At 57.5% G+C, this 17,344-nt stretch overlaps 2 protein-coding genes across 4 annotated transcripts in view; one reads left to right on the top strand and one right to left on the bottom strand.

The window, feature by feature from the left end:
- The window catches only part of NSD2 (nuclear receptor binding SET domain protein 2), an 88,094-nt gene extending 87,712 nt beyond the window's left edge, over nt 1–382 (top strand). For both annotated transcript variants that reach the window (XM_086705626.1, XM_086705627.1), the window contains one exon: nt 74–382. In XM_086705626.1, the coding sequence (XP_086561752.1) occupies nt 74–345 (272 nt within the window). In that variant the 3' untranslated portion in view covers nt 346–382. The remainder of the gene's footprint in view (nt 1–73) is intronic.
- A 3,940-nt stretch (nt 383–4,322) lies between these two features.
- NELFA (negative elongation factor complex member A) overlaps nt 4,323–17,344 on the bottom strand; it is a 27,353-nt gene continuing 14,331 nt past the window's right edge. For both annotated transcript variants that reach the window (XM_086705630.1, XM_086705631.1), the window contains exons 2-11: nt 12,305–12,476; nt 10,936–11,097; nt 9,621–9,710; nt 7,964–8,094; nt 7,799–7,868; nt 7,339–7,427; nt 6,515–6,626; nt 5,406–5,686; nt 5,208–5,307; nt 4,323–5,062 (exon numbers count right to left, since the gene is read on the bottom strand). In XM_086705630.1, the coding sequence (XP_086561756.1) occupies nt 4,878–5,062; nt 5,208–5,307; nt 5,406–5,686; nt 6,515–6,626; nt 7,339–7,427; nt 7,799–7,868; nt 7,964–8,094; nt 9,621–9,710; nt 10,936–11,097; nt 12,305–12,476 (1,392 nt within the window). In that variant the 3' untranslated portion in view covers nt 4,323–4,877. The remainder of the gene's footprint in view (nt 5,063–5,207; nt 5,308–5,405; nt 5,687–6,514; nt 6,627–7,338; nt 7,428–7,798; nt 7,869–7,963; nt 8,095–9,620; nt 9,711–10,935; nt 11,098–12,304; nt 12,477–17,344) is intronic.

The following is a 17,344-nucleotide window of genomic DNA, read 5'->3' as shown; positions in this document are numbered from 1 at the left end:
GGACAGTCCACGCAAACGCTAGAAGTTGTTGATGCTTCCGCCGCTCCGGCTCACGTTTCGTGTTTCGTTGCAGGGAAGTGGGAATGTCCTTGGCACCACTGTGACGTGTGTGGCAGACCTTCCACGTCATTCTGCCACTTCTGCCCCAACTCATTCTGCAAGGAGCACCAGGACGGGGCGGCCCTCGGCTCCACGCGGGACGGGCGGCCATGCTGCTGCGAGCATGACCTGGGGGCCGTGTCGGCCCGGAGCGCCCAGACTGGGAAACCCTTTCCGGAACCCAGCAAGTCCAAGGGGAAGAGGAAGAGAAGGAGGTGCTGGCGGAGGGTCACGGAAGGCAAATAGCGCCAGGCAGTGGCTTGGCCGGCTCCGGGAGGGGGGGTGGGGGGAGGGCCGCGGGGGGGGGGGGGAGGGGAGGAGGGGGGGTCCCGGCCCAGAGGACCCAGCTCGAAGCCGCTATGACAGCCGTGTAGGCCTCCTGGGAGGGAGTGCCTGTCCACCACTGAGCCATCCTCAGCAGCGCCCGCTGCGTCTGCACTGATGACCCGTCTGAGCCGCGAGGTTCAGAAGGTTCCAGGACAAACAAGCCTTACTACACAGCATTACAGCTACACTTGAATTTCTGAGAATGTCAAGGTTCCCTCCCACTCTATTTTTGTAGGTTAAAGTTATAATTGAAAATTAATTGGCATATGAAATGTTTTTATCTCACCTGAAATGTAGAGGGTAGTATTTTTCTAAAGGCTCACTATGATCTCTTTCATCTTAACCAAGTCACTTGGCCAGCTCACCTGCCTTCGTCACTCAGTAGAGACCAGGGCGGGGCCCGGGCAAGGACTCAGACCCTGGATTCCTTGGAAACCATGATTTTGATCATTATTTTGCTCTTCTGAAACAGCTGTATGATTTTGGGGTTTTTTTGTACTAATGTGAAATTTTTCCTCAAAATGCTTCTTTTCCATCCTAGTGAGGAGCCGGCCCCAGGAGTGGTGATAGTGACAGTGTTGTAAGCTGTCCCGTAGTTTTTTCTGTCGTGGATTTGGACTGAATGGCGCCACCCCGTGGGCCTTGCAAGCGCGGGGCCTCTCGGAGCGGCCTCCCCGGCCCAGGCCAGGTCTGGCGCATCTCACCTGGGCCTGTCCCTGAACGCGCTAGGTTCTTACCAACATTTGGGGGAAGACTTTGTATATTTTTTTCATTGGGCTTTTCTTTACCAGTTTCTGGCTTTTATTCTCAATATATTTTTGCTAAACTTGTTTTCACAAATTACCACCGACTGAAACGTGTATTTACTGATGCGGCCCTGAATTCTCCCAGGGAAAGGGGCCAACTCGGTGGGGGTGCGGCCCCGCGGTGAGTTTGTGTGAAGCGCCGAGTTCACAGAAATGGTTCTGTCGGGGCTTTGTGCGCCCGCGGCCCGGCAGGGGACAGTCCCGGCAGCAGGGCACGGCCAGGTGCTCCCCACCCTGGGGACCCAGAGCACGTGGGAGATCGGGCTTTTCCGAAAAGTGTTCTTTTGGGGTCTGAGGAGAGACGCAGAGTCTGGGACCGTTGCACCTACTTGCTACTCTCCCGTCACCCCTGGGGGTTGTGCTGGTCACACGCGCCCAGCCAGGACGCCACCGCCAGGCACTCGCGCTGGGGGCCCGAGGCGCCATCTGTGGGCGTCGGGCCTGGAACTTCTCTGTGAGACGTCACTAACTTTTACTCCTTACGAGGCCTGGCCACACCATGGGAGGAGCTCCTGGGAGCACGGAGGTCTCTTCTCTTTGGAAGTTTCTCTTGACCCTGGGGAGTCCGGAGCACCAAGGGCGGGGGTCCCGGATGCCAGGCAGCCAAGTGCGCCCCGTGGGGCCCGCAGCCTCCACGCTGACGGATGGGAGGGAAGGGAATGGAATACTCAGCAGCAGATGCTTGTTTCTGGTCCGTTCTTCTTAACCGAAGGAGAACAGAGACGTACACACGTCCCTTGTTGAAAACTCCCGAGGTCTCTCCTGTCTGTTTCTCTTCCATCGTCGCCTCTGCCTCGTGCAACTGCAGGACATGCTTGGACCCGGACCCCCCGTTTAACTTCTTCTCCGTGGTTTGGTGACGTGAGCTCTTGGGGGCAGCGGTCTCTGCCGGGCTCGGACCACGGGGAAGAGTCTGCTTCGGGTGTGAGGCTCCATGGCGCCGACGGGGCCTCGCTTGCTACGAACAGGGTCTCACCCAGGCGTCCCTCTGCCCTTCTCCTATCGTGATCCTGGAGGAAGGAGCCATCCGCGGCCACGAAGGAGACACGAGAGCTTGGTCATCAGTGGACCCCTCCTGCGTGTGGCTTAGGCGACCTCTGGAAATGCACTTGCTCAGTGGGACCCGGGGAACTGTGGGGCGTTTCCGCGTAGAACTCGTTTCTCTCAAATCGTCCCGAGAAAATACTGGATTGGTTTATAGATTTATGCTCCTTCTTCCCCAAACAACCTGGAAGGTTGTTCCCACGACGAGCCCAGCAGCGTTCCTGTGCCCTGGCGCTCCGGCTCAGGGCCTGAGGGATTCCCGAGGCCTGCGGGCTCCGCTCTTCATGGCCCAGGGCCTTGGGTGCAGCCTCGCCCCTCGCTTCTCCTCTCCCACCAGAAGTCAGACCATCAGACTGGCTTTGCAGCGCACTTTGGGGAGCAGATTAACTTATTTTTGTACTTGACGGTAGTAAAATCTTGTGAGTTTTAAGTCACTTTTGATATTTTCAAATTCTACGATCTGAAGGAAATGCTGGAAAAATTATTTTAAATATGGTTATCCTCTTTCCAAAAACTTAAAACTAATGAGCAAATAACACTAACTCTGAAAATCTCTAGAAAACTGGTTTACGAATCCGAGTACAACAAGGCTGAGGCGCGGCGGCTGAGCTCGAAGGGTCTTCCTGCCAGGGCTTTGCTCTGAATCTGAGGGAGAGCTCGTTTTGCTGGGGGGGTGGGGGGGGTGGGATTCGGTCTTTATGAATGTCAGCTTCACCCCTTTGTCACCAATGTGAAGCAGAAACAAAACGAAAGCCGCCCCAACACCTCCGGATCCCTCAGCGTCAGAATGACTGGTGCTGTGCCCGTGGCCTGCGAAGTCTCGCCCTCCCGTGCCAACACTGGCCTCCGGGGACCCGGGCGCCTCGCACACCGCACGGGGCACAAGGACACGTCCGCTCTGGCAGTCAGGAAGTAGGACCACTGTGGGGACCGGAGTGGCACAGTGACCCTGTTTGCCCCGGTCGGTAAGGAACCGCGTGGACAGCCCGCCTCCCTTGCTTCCTGGGCCTCACTCGCACTCAGGTCTGCACGTCTGACGCCTTTGAAATTCTTATCCTGACATAAAAACCACAGTGTGTATCGTGCCCATCTTCCAGAACTACCTGGTTTCCAGGAATTAAAGATAAGCCTGTTTTGAGGAAAGTTAACGCAAAGGACTGTTGCCAAATTCTCGATATCCTCTGAGCAGCACAGTGTTGGATGTTAGTCACTAGAGGGAAATGCTGTCGCAGGCGTCGTGCTGTCCAGCGAACCCTGTTGAGATGTGAAATGCCCTGTCAGAAATTAAATATGAATTTAAATGTGCCTGTTGGTGTCTACGCTTCATACAGAATGAGGTCAGGCTCCTCATAGGAACACTCGGTGCTATCACCGGTTTCGCTAGACTTAAAAACTTGAACTTCCTGCGGGGGGGGGGGGGGGGGCGGGGCGGCTAGACGGAACTGTAGACTCGGGAACCGCCAGTCGGGAGAATAGCATTTAAAGTGGGAAGCTGTGTTTGGAAAACTGTATGTGAGTATTTTTGTATTAAAAACTTTTTAAAGGCTTTTTTTCTTAAACTTATTTTATATGGGATTGCATTTTGAAGTTCTGGGCTTTTTCCCACTTTTCCGCTTACTTTGCGTGGTCATTCCGAGGCTGCTGGCACAGCCCCGCCTGCCCTCCCTCGGGAAGGGCTCTGTCCTCAGACTGTCGCTCCACCGCTCACTTGCCCTGGTAGAAGCTGACCGTGGCCTCGGAGGGATAGCAAACACCACAAACAGTAAGTGTAGCTCTCCTTTCGGAAAAATGCCCCCCCCCCCCCGCTTTTTTAAACACTCTGATGAGCAAATCCCCATCGAGGGTGAAACGGTCAGGAGCTGCCGACCCTTCTGAGCGGACACTCGGCCCTGCCCCGGGTCCTCCGTCTTCCCTGAGGAGAGCCTTTGACCCTGGCTCCCCTAGTCGGGGAGTGACCATCCTGCCAGCCCGCCACCACCCACCCCAACGGGGGCTGCGGCCCTTGGAGCAGAGAGGACGGGCTGGCCCGAAACACCGCCGCGGGGCTTTCTTTAGAAAAGCTAGACTTTAATTACTCAGATAGTTTTACAATGAAAACAGGTACCAGAAGACCGGTCTCAAGGCTCACAACCGTACAAAAGACAAATACAAAAGCTGCGGGCGGTGAGCGCGGCCCGCATCTCCCGCCCTGGGGTACTCGGCAGCCCTACCTCACCCTGTCCACCGCGCCAGGCATCCCTTTGGTCCCCTCAACCTCGGGGGGCGGGGAGAGCGTCGCACTAGCAAGGAAAAGCCCTCCTTCGTGGTCAGTGGAATTTAAGAAAAAATAAAAAAGATAAAAGTCTAATAAGCAGAGCTGTCGCTAAAATTCGGAAGTTATAACTTTTCTGGTTAACTTGAACTTTCGAAAATGTAATATTGAATCCAAAAAAGTATCTGAAATCACACAAAAGGTAACCCATAGTAAAATTTAAAAAACAAGTCCAGAACACCCCCGAGAAATGAACCTAAAGCTTTAGCGGGCTGGGGCCCGGTGGAGCCCGAGGAGCGGCCATCCCGCCAAGCCCCACGGCGAAGGCCAGCACGGGCGGCGGGCGGCCCCTAGGACACGTTGGCCATGGGCTTGTACTTCTTGAAGCGCGTCCACTGGCCTGTGGCATAGTTCATCTCGAACACGGTGTCCACCAGCATGGTGGTGCTGCCCTGGCCGTCCGACTTGGGCAGGTCCTCCGTGTGCTCGCTGAGCTTGATCTGGATCACGTCGCCCTGCTCCTGGCACGGGTTCTCTGCGGAGGGCAGGGGCTGCTGGGCGGGGCACCGGGGACTGAGGAGCCCGTCCCCCCGCCCCTCCCGGGGCCCTTGTCCCCCTGCCCGCCCCCATCCTGCCGCCCCCCCCCCCCCCCCACCCCGGGGCCAGCCACACACACCTACCTCGGGAGCCGGCCATGAAGCCCAGGATGAGGGCCTTCTCCGGCCGTGTGACTTTGTTGGCCGTCTTGAACATCTCCTGCGCAGCAAACATCTGCTCTCTCTGCAAGCGTGGACAGGGGTGTGGGTATCCGGGCACTACGGGTGCCCCCACTGCAGCTGTGGGCGGGCAAGGCCTCAGCCCGCCCAGGGCACACCTACCGTGAGGGACAGGTTCTTCTTGGGCTGCTGCTGCTGGGCAGGGGGCTGGGTCTGTGGGGCCACCATGGCCACGGGAGGCGTCTGGGCGGCCGGGGTGACGGCCGGGGGTGTGGTGGGCGTCAGGGGAGAGGTGGGCGTTGAGGGTGTGGATGCGGCAGGGCTCGGGCCGCTGTTGTACATGGGTGCCCTCTGCTTGAACTGTGCTGGCAGCGCAGGGCTTGGGGCACTGGGCTCCTCAGGCGGCCGGCTGGCCTGCAGGCCAGCCTCCCGAGAAGACGGTGCTGTAAGTAGAATGCGGTCTGGTGAGGGGGCGGGGGAAGGAAGGGGGGACGGGGACGGGGACGGGGACCCGGACCCACCCTCCCCCCACTTCCCCCCCCTCCCCCACGGCCCTTGAGCTCTCCTGGGCTCCACTGCCCCTAGAACAAGGGGACAGGTCCTGCTCCACCTCCCAGGCCCTGACTGCTAGACCCCGTCCTGCCTCTGAGTCCCCAGTGGGAGGCCGTCTGGCGGAAGCTGGGGCCTGAGCCTGAACCACCGGCAGCACCTCCGGGCCCTGCAGGAGCAGGGAGTCTCAGGCTCTTCCAGACGGCAGATGAGATGTCCAGGCCTGGCCCAGCCCCCTCCCCGCACCCCTCCCTACCCTCCCCCCCCCCCCCCCCCACGGCCCCGGTAACGCAGGAAGGCAGCCTCCTCCAGCCCAACAGGGCTGCTGGCCCCCCATGGCCCTCTCTGGCCACTTCCGCTCCCAGAGGGCAAAGCTAAGCCCAGTGACGCCAGAGCCCCAGGGTCAAGTCCATTACCCTGGGTCCACCTTTTTGTCAGAAATTCTGTGACTGCGAGGGGATCCCTGGACCCTATCTTGACGTCAGCTGGGCAACCCCCTCCCCCTCCTCCAGCACCCCCACTCCCCACTGGGCCCTACAAAGGGGCCTCCAGAAAGGACAGAGCCGGTGAAAACTTGGGGATTGCTCCAGCACAGATGTCCTGCCGCCCAGGGAAGCGCCATGTGAGCAAGGGAGGATCTGCTCCCTCCCCAGCGGGCAGCAGTCCCGGTGGGCGCTGGGGAGGGGTCTGGAGAAGGCTGAGCCGGACACCTGCCCGCTCACCTGGTGGGGTCTCGGAGCTGGGGATGTAGGACGAGGCCGGGACCACGCTGGGGGTGGCAGGCAGGTAGCTCGTGGAGGGCAGCGCAGGCTCGTTGTTCAAGGATCCGAGTTTCTGGAACAGATTTTATTACGATCCCTCCCAGAAGAGACCCAGGGCTCAGTGCTTCCCCTGGACGCTGGCCTGTGCTGGCTCCCCTGTGAGCCTCAGACTCAATCCTCCACCCCCCCGGGAGGCACTCCCAACCCTGGGGCAGGACGGCGGGCATTGCTCTCCTCAGCCCCTGTCTGGACCTGCCTCATGGGGGGCGGGGGAGGGGGGCTTCCCAAACCAGCCAGCCAGGAGGAGAGAAAACACCACTCTGCAATGGAAGGAAACTGGGCCGTTACCCGGAAGCAAGCCATGCTCACAAGGCCTTTCTCCAGCCCTTGCCCGTGGCCCCATCCCCACGAGCTGCGTGGGGATGGTCTGCACGGACGAGAATCCGAGAAGCAGGCTATGCTTGCCCGCTGACCCCCTCCACTGTGGGCGGGACTGAGGCCCCAAAGACAGGTCCCCACTAGAGAGGGGAAACCAAGGCCTAGAGGTGAGGAGACTCACCACAGAGCCCCCCGGAGAGCACATGTGGGACGCGCACACACAGCCCTAGTGCAACGCCTCTCGCACCCGTATCCACACACACACACACACACACACACACACACACACACGCTCCCCACAGGGCACACTGTGTGGCTAACCACATGTCGGCCACGTGAGGAGCTGGGGGGGGGGTGGGGGAAGATGGGTGGTTGTGGAAGGCGCCCCTGCAGCGCCCAGGCCCCACCTGTGTGGACACCAGGCCGGCCGCGTAATCTGGGGTGGCGTTCTCCACGACGGTCTCCTCCTTGGCTGGCTTTTCCACCACTTCCGCATCTGCTGACAAAACAGAGTCCTCGCCAGTGGCCCCGACTGCGCGCACCCCACGAGCGGGCCCAGCGGGCCCCCGGGGTGCAATCCCGAACCGCCACACTGAACGTGTGCTTCAAACACGGTCTCCAGGCAAAGAACAAAGTGAGCTCATTTTCCAGAAGTCCTGCCCCGTATGATCACCGCGCCCCAGTTGAGGACCTAGCGTCAAGACAAAAGCCACCGGCGGGACGAGTCACCGGGAGAGGGACCGGCCGGGAAGCGCAGCCCCCAGGTGGACTGCAGCCCAGACCCACCCCGATGCCTGACCCCCGGCTCCCCGACCGAGCGCCCGGCGGAGGGCAGCCCAGACCCCGTAGGGAGCCCCGTGTACACACCCAGCGTCTTCCTCCTCCTCTTTGCCTCTCGGCCGGCTCCCACCATGTCCAGCTCAGAAATGTCGAGCAGCTGTCAAAACAGACAGAAGCCGGCCCTTACCCGCGGTGTGAGGGACACCGAGGCCGGTCTCGTGAGGCCGCGGATACCAGAGGGGAAGTGCCTACCTTCACTCCCCTCTCCTTCCGCAGGGGGGTCCTCGAAGGCGGGATGGGGGTCCGGTTCCCGGCGGGGCCGAAGACACTGGGGGTGGTGGGGCTTCTGAAGGGCGCCTGCTTCGGGATGCCTTTGAGTGGGGCTGCAAAGAGGTGGGGACCTCAGGGACTGGCCTGTCTCCTGCCACTCTCATGCTTCCCTCTGAGGAGCGAGGCCACCCTGCCAGCACACCGCCCGCTTCACCGGCCCCGTGACACCATGCGCGAGCCCAGCGGGTGCAACCCCGATTCCCACGGACCGCCCTGTCTCTGCGAGGGTGGGTGGAGGCGACATCACCAGTACACCTGCGACCCTGGGCGACCCTCTCCTGGTGGCCAAGGGCTCAGGCGTCGAGTCTGAGGGCAAGGCCATAGGAAGCAATGACATCACAGCCAATCTAGGATATTGTTGCCAAAGCACGAACAAAAACAGACACCACCGTGTCTGCAGCCATCCATGCTAACACAGCGAGCCTCCGACGGCACGGACGCGACTTCTACCCACGCTCCCTTCTTGTACCTCCCAGCAAACTGACCGTGAAAGGCTAGATACGCACACACTGCAGCCAGAATCACCCTCCCTCCCTCCCTCCCTCCCACCTTCCTCCCTCCCTCTCTTCCTTCCTTCCTTCCTTCCTTCCTTCCTTCCTTCCTTCCTTCCTTCCTCCTTCCCTCCCTCCCTTCCTCCTCAAGTTGGTCCTAAGTGTGTCAAAAAGAAGTCACCTGACACACAGCGACCTTCCCTTTCAAGCAGGGCCTGCCCCCCCCACCACTGGGCATCTAGCACCTCCCCACTCTCGCCCCCGGGACCCCATCTCCATGCTCAGCCCGCAGGCCTGCTCCTGCTCGGGTCTCACCCCGTGAGCCAGGCCCAGGGCACACGCAGCCTCTGGCCAGCACTGCCCTCAGGACACGTTGCTGGGGCGTGGAGAACCTGAGAGCTTTCTCCGGTGAGCGGGGTGGGCGGGCCTCTAGAAGGGACCCCGCCAGGCTTCCCTGTCAGCTCCAACAGGGTGCCCTCTGTTTTCAGGTGGCACCCCTCCCCTGCTGCCTGGTCACCCTGGGCCCTGCCTCTTGCCCTTGGGTTGTTTTGTCCGGTGCCTTCTGGAGGCACGCTCCAGGCCACCTGTTCTCTGCTCCTCCTATCTGCTCCGGTGATGTGCACGCAGGGCTGTTTCCAGCCCTGAGGGAAGGAAGAAGGTACGGCCCAGGAGCACCAGCCACCGGGGCATTTCGCAGTCCACCGTCAGTCCCGAAGCTCTGCGGCAGGGCGGCACTCACCGTGTGCAGGGGGCACCCTCTCCCTACCGCCCCCCCCCCCCCCCCCCGCCCGCATCCTGCTCAAATTCTGGTCTTGCTCCTCTTGGCATGTCCACGTATATCCTTCCAGGTCTTTCCACAGGTGGAAAACCTGCATTGACCCTGAGCTCTCCTCATTCCACGCGTTCCTTTCCCAACACCTCTTAAGGCACCTTTGGGGCCCAACATTTAAATGGTGTGGCTGACCGGGAAAAACCGTCTTTGAAGCCAAACCCCAATCTCTGACCCAGAGGCAAGCCCGGAAGCAGGAAGGAGTCCTGCGGCTCCGTGCTCGGGCTGCCAGGGCGGAGCGCAGCGGGCAAGGCCTTACTTGTGGTGTCCATCTTCCGGAGCAGTCCCCGGCCCTTGGCGTGGAAGGGCACGCCCGCGCTCCGCTTCAGCTGCTGGGCCGTCTCGGTGGCTGTAAGAGGGTTGCACGTCAGCAGCGTGTCCCGCGGTACATGTGCGTGGCGCTCACGAAATGACTCGCTAGGAAGTAGGTGCTGTAAGTATTCACTCACACACACACACACACACACACACACACACACGGGTCTCTCTTCCTAAAGACACATTCATACGTTCCCCGAAGCCCAATGTGACTGCAAATGGTATGTTTTTTGCTTACAAGACCTACTTTCAAGTAAGGAGAGCCGTGGGGCTGCCCGGAAGGGGCAGAACCGTACTCCAGAGGGGCCCCACAGGGGGGCTGGAGGGAGGCCTCCTGGGCACCCTGCGTGAGGTCTCAAGTCGGGCAGCCCCGATGGGGGTGTCCTCACTGGATACTGATGACCGTGGTCATCAGGCAAAGCGTGCGTGGCGTTTCTCCTCGCAGACGCAGAAGTATGAGGAGGGAACGAGATTTTCCCGGGACGGCTCGGTGGGTGCTGGGGAAGGGGACGGGAGCAGCGAGGCGGGGCCGGAAGCCTGGTCCCCAGCACTAGGCTCTGCCACAGGGGACAGCGGGGCCACCAGCCCCATGCAGCCACAGCACGGCACCAGACCCAAGACGCTGTCTATTCTGAACTAAGAGTCACAACGGCTGGTGCGTTTTACCCAGATGCTTTGCAACCAGGGCATTTACGTATGTCATTGATACCAATTCCGTAGCCATTCAGAATAAAAGTTTATCGGGATATGTTTTGCAATTTGGTTGAAAAGAATCAACTTCCTTGCCTTTTTTTCTAGCAAATAACTTCCACACCCATTTCACATGCTACTATCTGAGAAAACGTTAAATAAAACGCTGAAACATCTTTACGGTGAGATGCACGCCATCTGCAACTCCAGAAAAAGGCAGTTACAGGAGGGGCCAGCCTTTCAGGAGCTTTTGCCAGGCCACCTATCACCGCCCACATCGCTGTTTGCAGATTTCACTTTTTGTAACAAGATTACAGACCCTTTAACCCGAAAATTCTGAAGTTTCTAGAGCAGATTTTAGAACACACAGTTTAGCGTAGCAGTAAATAAATTTCTGAAAAACTTTTGCAGACCTCGGTCTCAAGAAGACAGGTTAGGAGCCATAAATCAAAGAACTCCGAAAGTAGAAGTACAGACCGAGGCCAAAGCACGGCCGTGAGCTCGGCAGGGCGGCCCCGAGAGGAGAGGGTCCCCACCAGCCCGGCGCCCAGATGGCGGACACTCACATTTCTGCAGGAGCTCTGCCCTCAGCGTGGCACTCTTCGGCTTCCTCTTTAATTGAAAATGTTTCACTGGGGGAGTGAGGGGTCCGGCGAGGGTCGTCAGGGCGTTTTTGTTCAGGTACTGGCACTCCAGTGGCAGCATGGCTGACGCCTCACACTCATTCACTGCTCGTTCAAGAACCGACACAACTCGTTAGGAGCTCCCTCACCCAGGCCACCGTCTCCACCACTGATGTGAAAACACAATCCAAATGCCGTTTCCTGTTTACAGCTGCGGATCTTCCGCTTTGATCCGTCAAAGACGGACTCCCCAGCGTCTCCACCCCACCAGTCGCCCGCCAGTCAAGGCCACCAACATGGCTGGTGGTCAAGCGGGTGGCCACCCACCAGGATGGGGCCCCACCGGTGTGCATCAATACAACAATTTTTGGAGAGTGTCTCCAGCATTCCCAGGCATCAGAAATGCCCAGACACACCCCGAGCAATAGGAAAGGCGAGTCTGTGGTCACCATAGGCTTCTCTCTGCAGCCTCCACGGGCCCCTGTCAGTGGTCTCTTCTGGCTTCTGCTGGATCCTGGCCCTCAGAAGCAGCACTCGGGTGGCTTCTCTGTCCCCCCAGGAGTCAGAACTCAGGGAAAACCCTTGAGGAAGGAGCTCAAATGCACCCCTATTTTTCCTGCCCCCCCCACCACAGGACCAGCACCCCCCCCCCCCCAGGGGCCAAGAAGCCCCCTGCAGCCGAAGACAAAGCAGGCCCTTCCCCACCTAAGAGGCAGACCTCACCTGGACCCTGGTCAAGATAACCACCAGGACAAAGACGTCCTGGGTTTGCTTCCCAGGGCTCCCAAAGACTCTGTGTTGTGTGGGGGGAATGGCCAGGCTACCGGCCCTGTGGCAGCACAGGCTCCATCTTGAAGGGGCACCAGCACCTGTCTCCAGACAGAGAGAGACCTGGGAGGAACAGCCCTCCTCGTCTTTCTATGCCTTCTCTGATCATTTACGAGAATATTCTAAATAATTTTCAGTTCAAGCTCAAAATAACTCAACTGGTGATACTTTAAACACACAGTTCTGAGCATCTACTCTGTGCCAGGGAATGTTCTACGCTCTAGAGATGCAACCTGAACGGGCAGAGCCCATGGCCTCACGGAGCTGAGCAGTGAGGAGAGGCTTGTGGGCTGTTGACAAGCTTGGTATTCTGAGACTGGCCAGAAGCTGGGCAGCAGCTCTGGCGGGGGGTGGGGGTGGGGGTGGAAAATGCACACAGATAACATTTCCGGAACCACAGCAACTGCCCCGCACACAACGCAACACTGTAGATGTCAAGTTCACATTTCCCTCCTCCCCACATAAAAAACACACACACAAATACCCTTTTCTCTAAGTTCTCCTAGAATATCTTGAACGTTGGGATTCTGTTCTTCAAGGTCAAGGTTAAGCGAGCCGGTGTCGGGAAAGGACTTCAGGATGTCAGCTACCATGAGAACCCAGGGGTCCGAGTCCAGGGTAGCCAGCTGGATAATCTCCGCCAGGGCGCCCTTCATCTGCAGAGAAAGGAGAGACAGTGTCCTGAGCCTGGGGGCTGCACGGCCGCCCCTCCCGGAAGCCCCGCCCACTGCTGACAGGCCTTGGCAACCAGCTGGGGACAGCAGCCCCCGCAGGTGCAGGTGTCTGCACACCTTTGTTCCCAAACACAGACAGCAGCCCCCTTCACACCCCACTGAAGCTCTGTGGGGAAGTGTCCAGCCTCCACAGCAACCGCCTCCATGCCCGGCCCCCTCCTCACGGGAACCTGGGCTCCCCTTCCTCTGTGCTCCCCCCACCCCAGGGCCATCCCGCTCCCCTGGGCCACCACGGCCTCTGCCAGGTCGCGATGCCCACTCACACTGAGCGCCCCCACCTTCGCCTGTTGCCCACTCCCCCTCCCGCAGCAGCCTCTCCCCACAGCCTCCTAGATGGCTCCTAGCGGCACCCAGGTGACCGTGTGCCAGGACAGCAGCAGGAGGGAGGGCTGTCCACACACAAGCCCCTGCCTTTGCCAGGCCCACACCCCCATTTAGGAAACCTGCTGATGGGGCACCTTCAGGAAGGAGAGGCGAGCTCACAGTCCTGACGGGAGAGCACGGATGCAGGAGACAGAGGGCCGGGGAAGGGGAGAAGGCAGGACCCTTGAGCCGCTGCAAGACCACACTAGCCCTACACTCAGCCCACCTGGTCACTGGTCTTTCCATCCCTCAGACATGTGATTCCTCACTCCTGGCCCCGCAGGGGCAGCAACTGCCCTCACCACAGCTCCCTGCCCCCCTCCCATTCCCACCCACTGGAGGAGAGGTACCCACGTGTGAGGTCAAAGCTTCAGGGTGGGTCCCCCTCCCCTGCCAGCCACACACAGGGTCAGATGCCAGCTGACCAGTTCTAAAAGGCCATATCTTGAAATATGCAGAAATATGTTCTCTGATGGTAAAAATGATAAACCCTGAAACCAACATTGTACTATATGTTCACTAACTAGAATTTAAATGAATATTCGAAAAGAAAAAAAGCAGCAAACATTTATTTGTAAACATTTGTGGTAGGGGGGGCTTTTTGCTGTTACAGAAGAGTGCCCCATCCACTGCCTTCCCCTTTACTTCCATTGAGGTATAATATAAGCTCTGTTCTGCGTTAAAAACAAAAAAGCACAAAGTGAAAAATTAAACAATTTAAAATTTTTTTAAAAGTTTGAGAGAGAGAGAGAGCGAACGAGCAGGGGAGGGGCAGAAAGACAGGGGGAGAGAGAGAATCCCAAGCAGGTTCTGCATCATCAGCATGGAGCCTGATGTGGGGCTCCAACTCATGAACCGTGAGATCATGACCTGAGCCAAAATCAAGAGTTGGATGCTTAACCGACTGAGCCACCAAGGCGCCCCAAAAAATTAAACAATTTTTAAAAGATGTTTATTTATTTATTTTGAGAGAGAGAGGGAGGGAGAGAATCCCAAGGAGGCTCGCACTGACAGCACAGAGCCTAACGTGGGGCTCAGGCTCACAAAACATGGTATTGTGACCTGAGCCGAAATCAAGAGTTGGATGCTTAACCGACTGAGCCACCCAGGTGCCCCTCAAATTAAAACAACTTTATGCGTCCCTTGCTACAACAAGAAGAGCATAAAAACACGTCCCAGGCCAACTAAAATTGTGCCTAAGAAAATGACACGTACTGAGCGCCCAGCGTTCTAAGTGGCGCAGTAAGATGGCAGGTTCCACCCTGGGCAATGGCTCCGAAGCACGAAGAACAAGAAACACACACAGACTGCGCCTAAGGAAACTCCCGAATGTCCATACTCGCAAACGACCACACAGAAGAGAGGCTGCAAACATGACGTGGCCCACACCGGCGGGCGCTGCCTCATGAGCCGGGCGAGGGCAGAATCAAACAGGTGGGCGACGTGGGCAAAGGGGCAGAGGGACCGGAACCCTCTGGACACGGCTGCCGGCAATGCAAAATGAGGCCGCGCGGGGGGGAGCCAGCCTGGCTGTCCCTCAGTGAGACGCGCACGGAGTTGACCGTGCGACCCGTGGCTCCACTCCCGCACAAACACGAGATAACGAAAACGCACGTCCGCCCAGAGACCTGCATGCCAACGGCTTTCTTCCTAAGAGCTCAGCAGTGAAGGGGTGACTCAACCGGGGTGTACCCACAGCACAGATGCAACCTGAACTTCCGTACGTGACGCTGAGTCAAAGAAGCCAGTCCCAGAAGACCACACAGTGGACGAGTTCCAGGTGCGCTGTAGAGATGTGACGGGGGCCTGACAGGAACAGAAGCGAATGCTAATGAGGACAGGGCACCCTGCTGGGGTGACGAACTGCTCTGGATTAGAGAGTGGTGACGTCTGCACAACACTGTGAACATACCCAGACCACCAAACTGCACGTGCAAAGAACGAGTCCTATGTGAATATCTCAATCTGAGAAATGATGCGAGGCAGAAAAATCTGTGGGGGAAGTGCCCGGAAGGGTAACCGAGGGAAACGTAGCCAAAGCCTGCAGGATGTCTCCAAATCCGGCATCACCCCCGGGCCCGGGCCCCTGCCTGGATGCCGTGTCCCCAGACGTCACACGCCTGAGCACCCAAGAGGCACAGCTGAGTGGTGTCTCCAGGAGGCGGCCCAGGCCGGCCTGGGACAGTCCCCATCACCAGGATGCAGCTCTGACGACAGCTGGGTCAGGAAGCATGTACTTGGGTCAAAAGGAGCTTTAATTGTGCAGGCAGGCACTGGCACAGTCACAGCCAGAGTCGAAGCAAAGAGGAAGAAAGGCAAAATCCAGTATTCGGCAAATACTCCTCCAGAGCGTGTGATGCTGGTGACCGGTTACAGTGCCATGAATGTTTACGACTCTCTCCAATAAAAACATAAAGCAGAGAAATGAGTTCAAATGAAGGTGACGGAGCAGTGAGGGCAGGAGCCCTGCGCGGACCTGGCGGGCGAGGGGAGGGCACGCGATGCCACAGGGAAGGCCGTTCTCCTTCAGCCGCTAAGTGTGGGGTCACCCGCCCCTCTCAAATTCCTGATTTTCTTCACACAACCGGACAATCTGATTCTAAATTCCTCTGAGAAAATCAACAAAGAAAAATAAGAGAAACATTTAAAAAGAAGGTAACGAGAGGGCGTTAATCTTACCAGATGTGAAAATGCATTATGAATGTGCCACACGATGGAGAACGCTCCGAGTCTCTCACTTTATTTCCAAATAAACTGCAAATGGGTCCGATTTCAGTTTGAAAAGTAAGACTGTGAAAATACTAGAAGAAACCACAGGAATCCTTTTTTGTGACTGCTAAGTGAGAAAGACGTCTGTACATACGATTCTAAACCAAGGACCACAAAAGGCAAGAATATCAACTTTACTACACAACTATTTTGGCATGGAAAAACCCAAAAAAGTCCAAACCCCATAAATACAATCAAAAGAGCCACGACAAGCTAGAGAAAAAGTACTTGCAACTCCTATCACAGGCATTAAACACACACACACTTGATCCTACAAGTCAGTAAGAAAAGGTTTACCAGAAAACGATTCAAAACTCTTAAAAATGCAAAGGATACTCAGCCTCACTCCATGTAAAAGAAACGCAAACGGAAAGGAGACAAGCTTCCCCCGCGTGAGCCTGGAGGCGCGGGGCAGGTACCTGGGCAGGTGACCACCGCGGCCCCTCGGGGAGAACAGCCTGGACTCGGCCACCTCGGGCCAAACCCCAAATCTGTCACCACTCCCTAGAAAAGCACGGGCACATTCCCAGGCGTGCCTGTGCCACAACTCCCCTCCGCGAATAAAGGAACAGCAGCTGATGCCAGAACGTAAGCGGGCATAACGTCTACAAAGCTTTTACCTTAGCAACATGCGTCACAATTTATATGCTATGTGCTCTCAGGGCAGTCAGCACTTCCGAGAACGTGCCCTCCGGCTCTCTTGCACACCCGGGAAAGAAGAAAGTGCCCTCCGGCTCCCCTACACACCTAGGCAACAGGACACTCAGGCAGAGCATTCCCCGCAGCGGAAGACGGGAACAGCTCTGCGCCCACCAAGAGACCCACCAGATAAAGCAGACTCTGCGAGGCAGTGAAGGGAATGACGCGTGCGCGATCCCCTCCCCAAGCCTCCCCAAGAGGAGATGTGCAGCTAACCAGACCCTCTAATGACTTAGTTGTTCTATAGACAGAGTCTCTCCCAAGAGCCAGGTGAGGTGCGGTGTTAGAGCTGCAGAAGCAAGCAAGACACAAGACGTGCTCTCAAAACAGCTCACACATGAGCACAAAATAAACTGAGAACCCACCTGCGTTCACAAAAACCTAGTGGTTTTGGTTTTTTTATTTATTTTTTTTGAGAGAGAGAGAGAGAGAGAGAGAGAGAGAGAGACAGAGCACAAGTGGGGGAGGGGCAGAGAGGGAGACACAGAATCCGAAGCGGGCTCCAGGCTCTGAGCCGTCAGCACAGAGCCCGATGTGGGGCTTGAACCCTTGAACCGTGAGATCATAACCTGAGCTGAGGTCAGAGGCGCCCCTGTTTTGGGTGTTTTCTTTAAGAGGGCAAGTGAGAGCTGCTGGGGTGGGGGGGGGTGGGGAGAAAATCTCAGGCAGGCTCCATGCTCAGTGCAGAACTTGATGCAGGGCTCGATCCCATGACCCTGGGACCATGACCTCAGCCAAAATCAAGAGTCAGATGTTAGACCAACTAAGCCACCAGATGCCCTGTAAACCTAGTGTTTTAAGTTGAACTGTGCTCCTCCAAAAAGATATGGCAGAGTCCTAATGTCCAGTGGCTCAGAATATGACTATTCAGAAACAGAGCCTTTACAGAGGTGGTCAAGTTAAAATGCAGTCATTGTGACTGGTGTCCTTACGAAGAGGGGAAACTTGGACACACATGA

Source organism: Puma concolor, chromosome B1 (assembly GCF_028749965.1).
Source record: "Puma concolor isolate L17-30 chromosome B1, mPumCon1.1.hap2, whole genome shotgun sequence".
NCBI lineage: Eukaryota > Metazoa > Chordata > Mammalia > Carnivora > Felidae > Puma > Puma concolor.
This window is presented reverse-complemented; position numbering and strand designations above follow the sequence as displayed.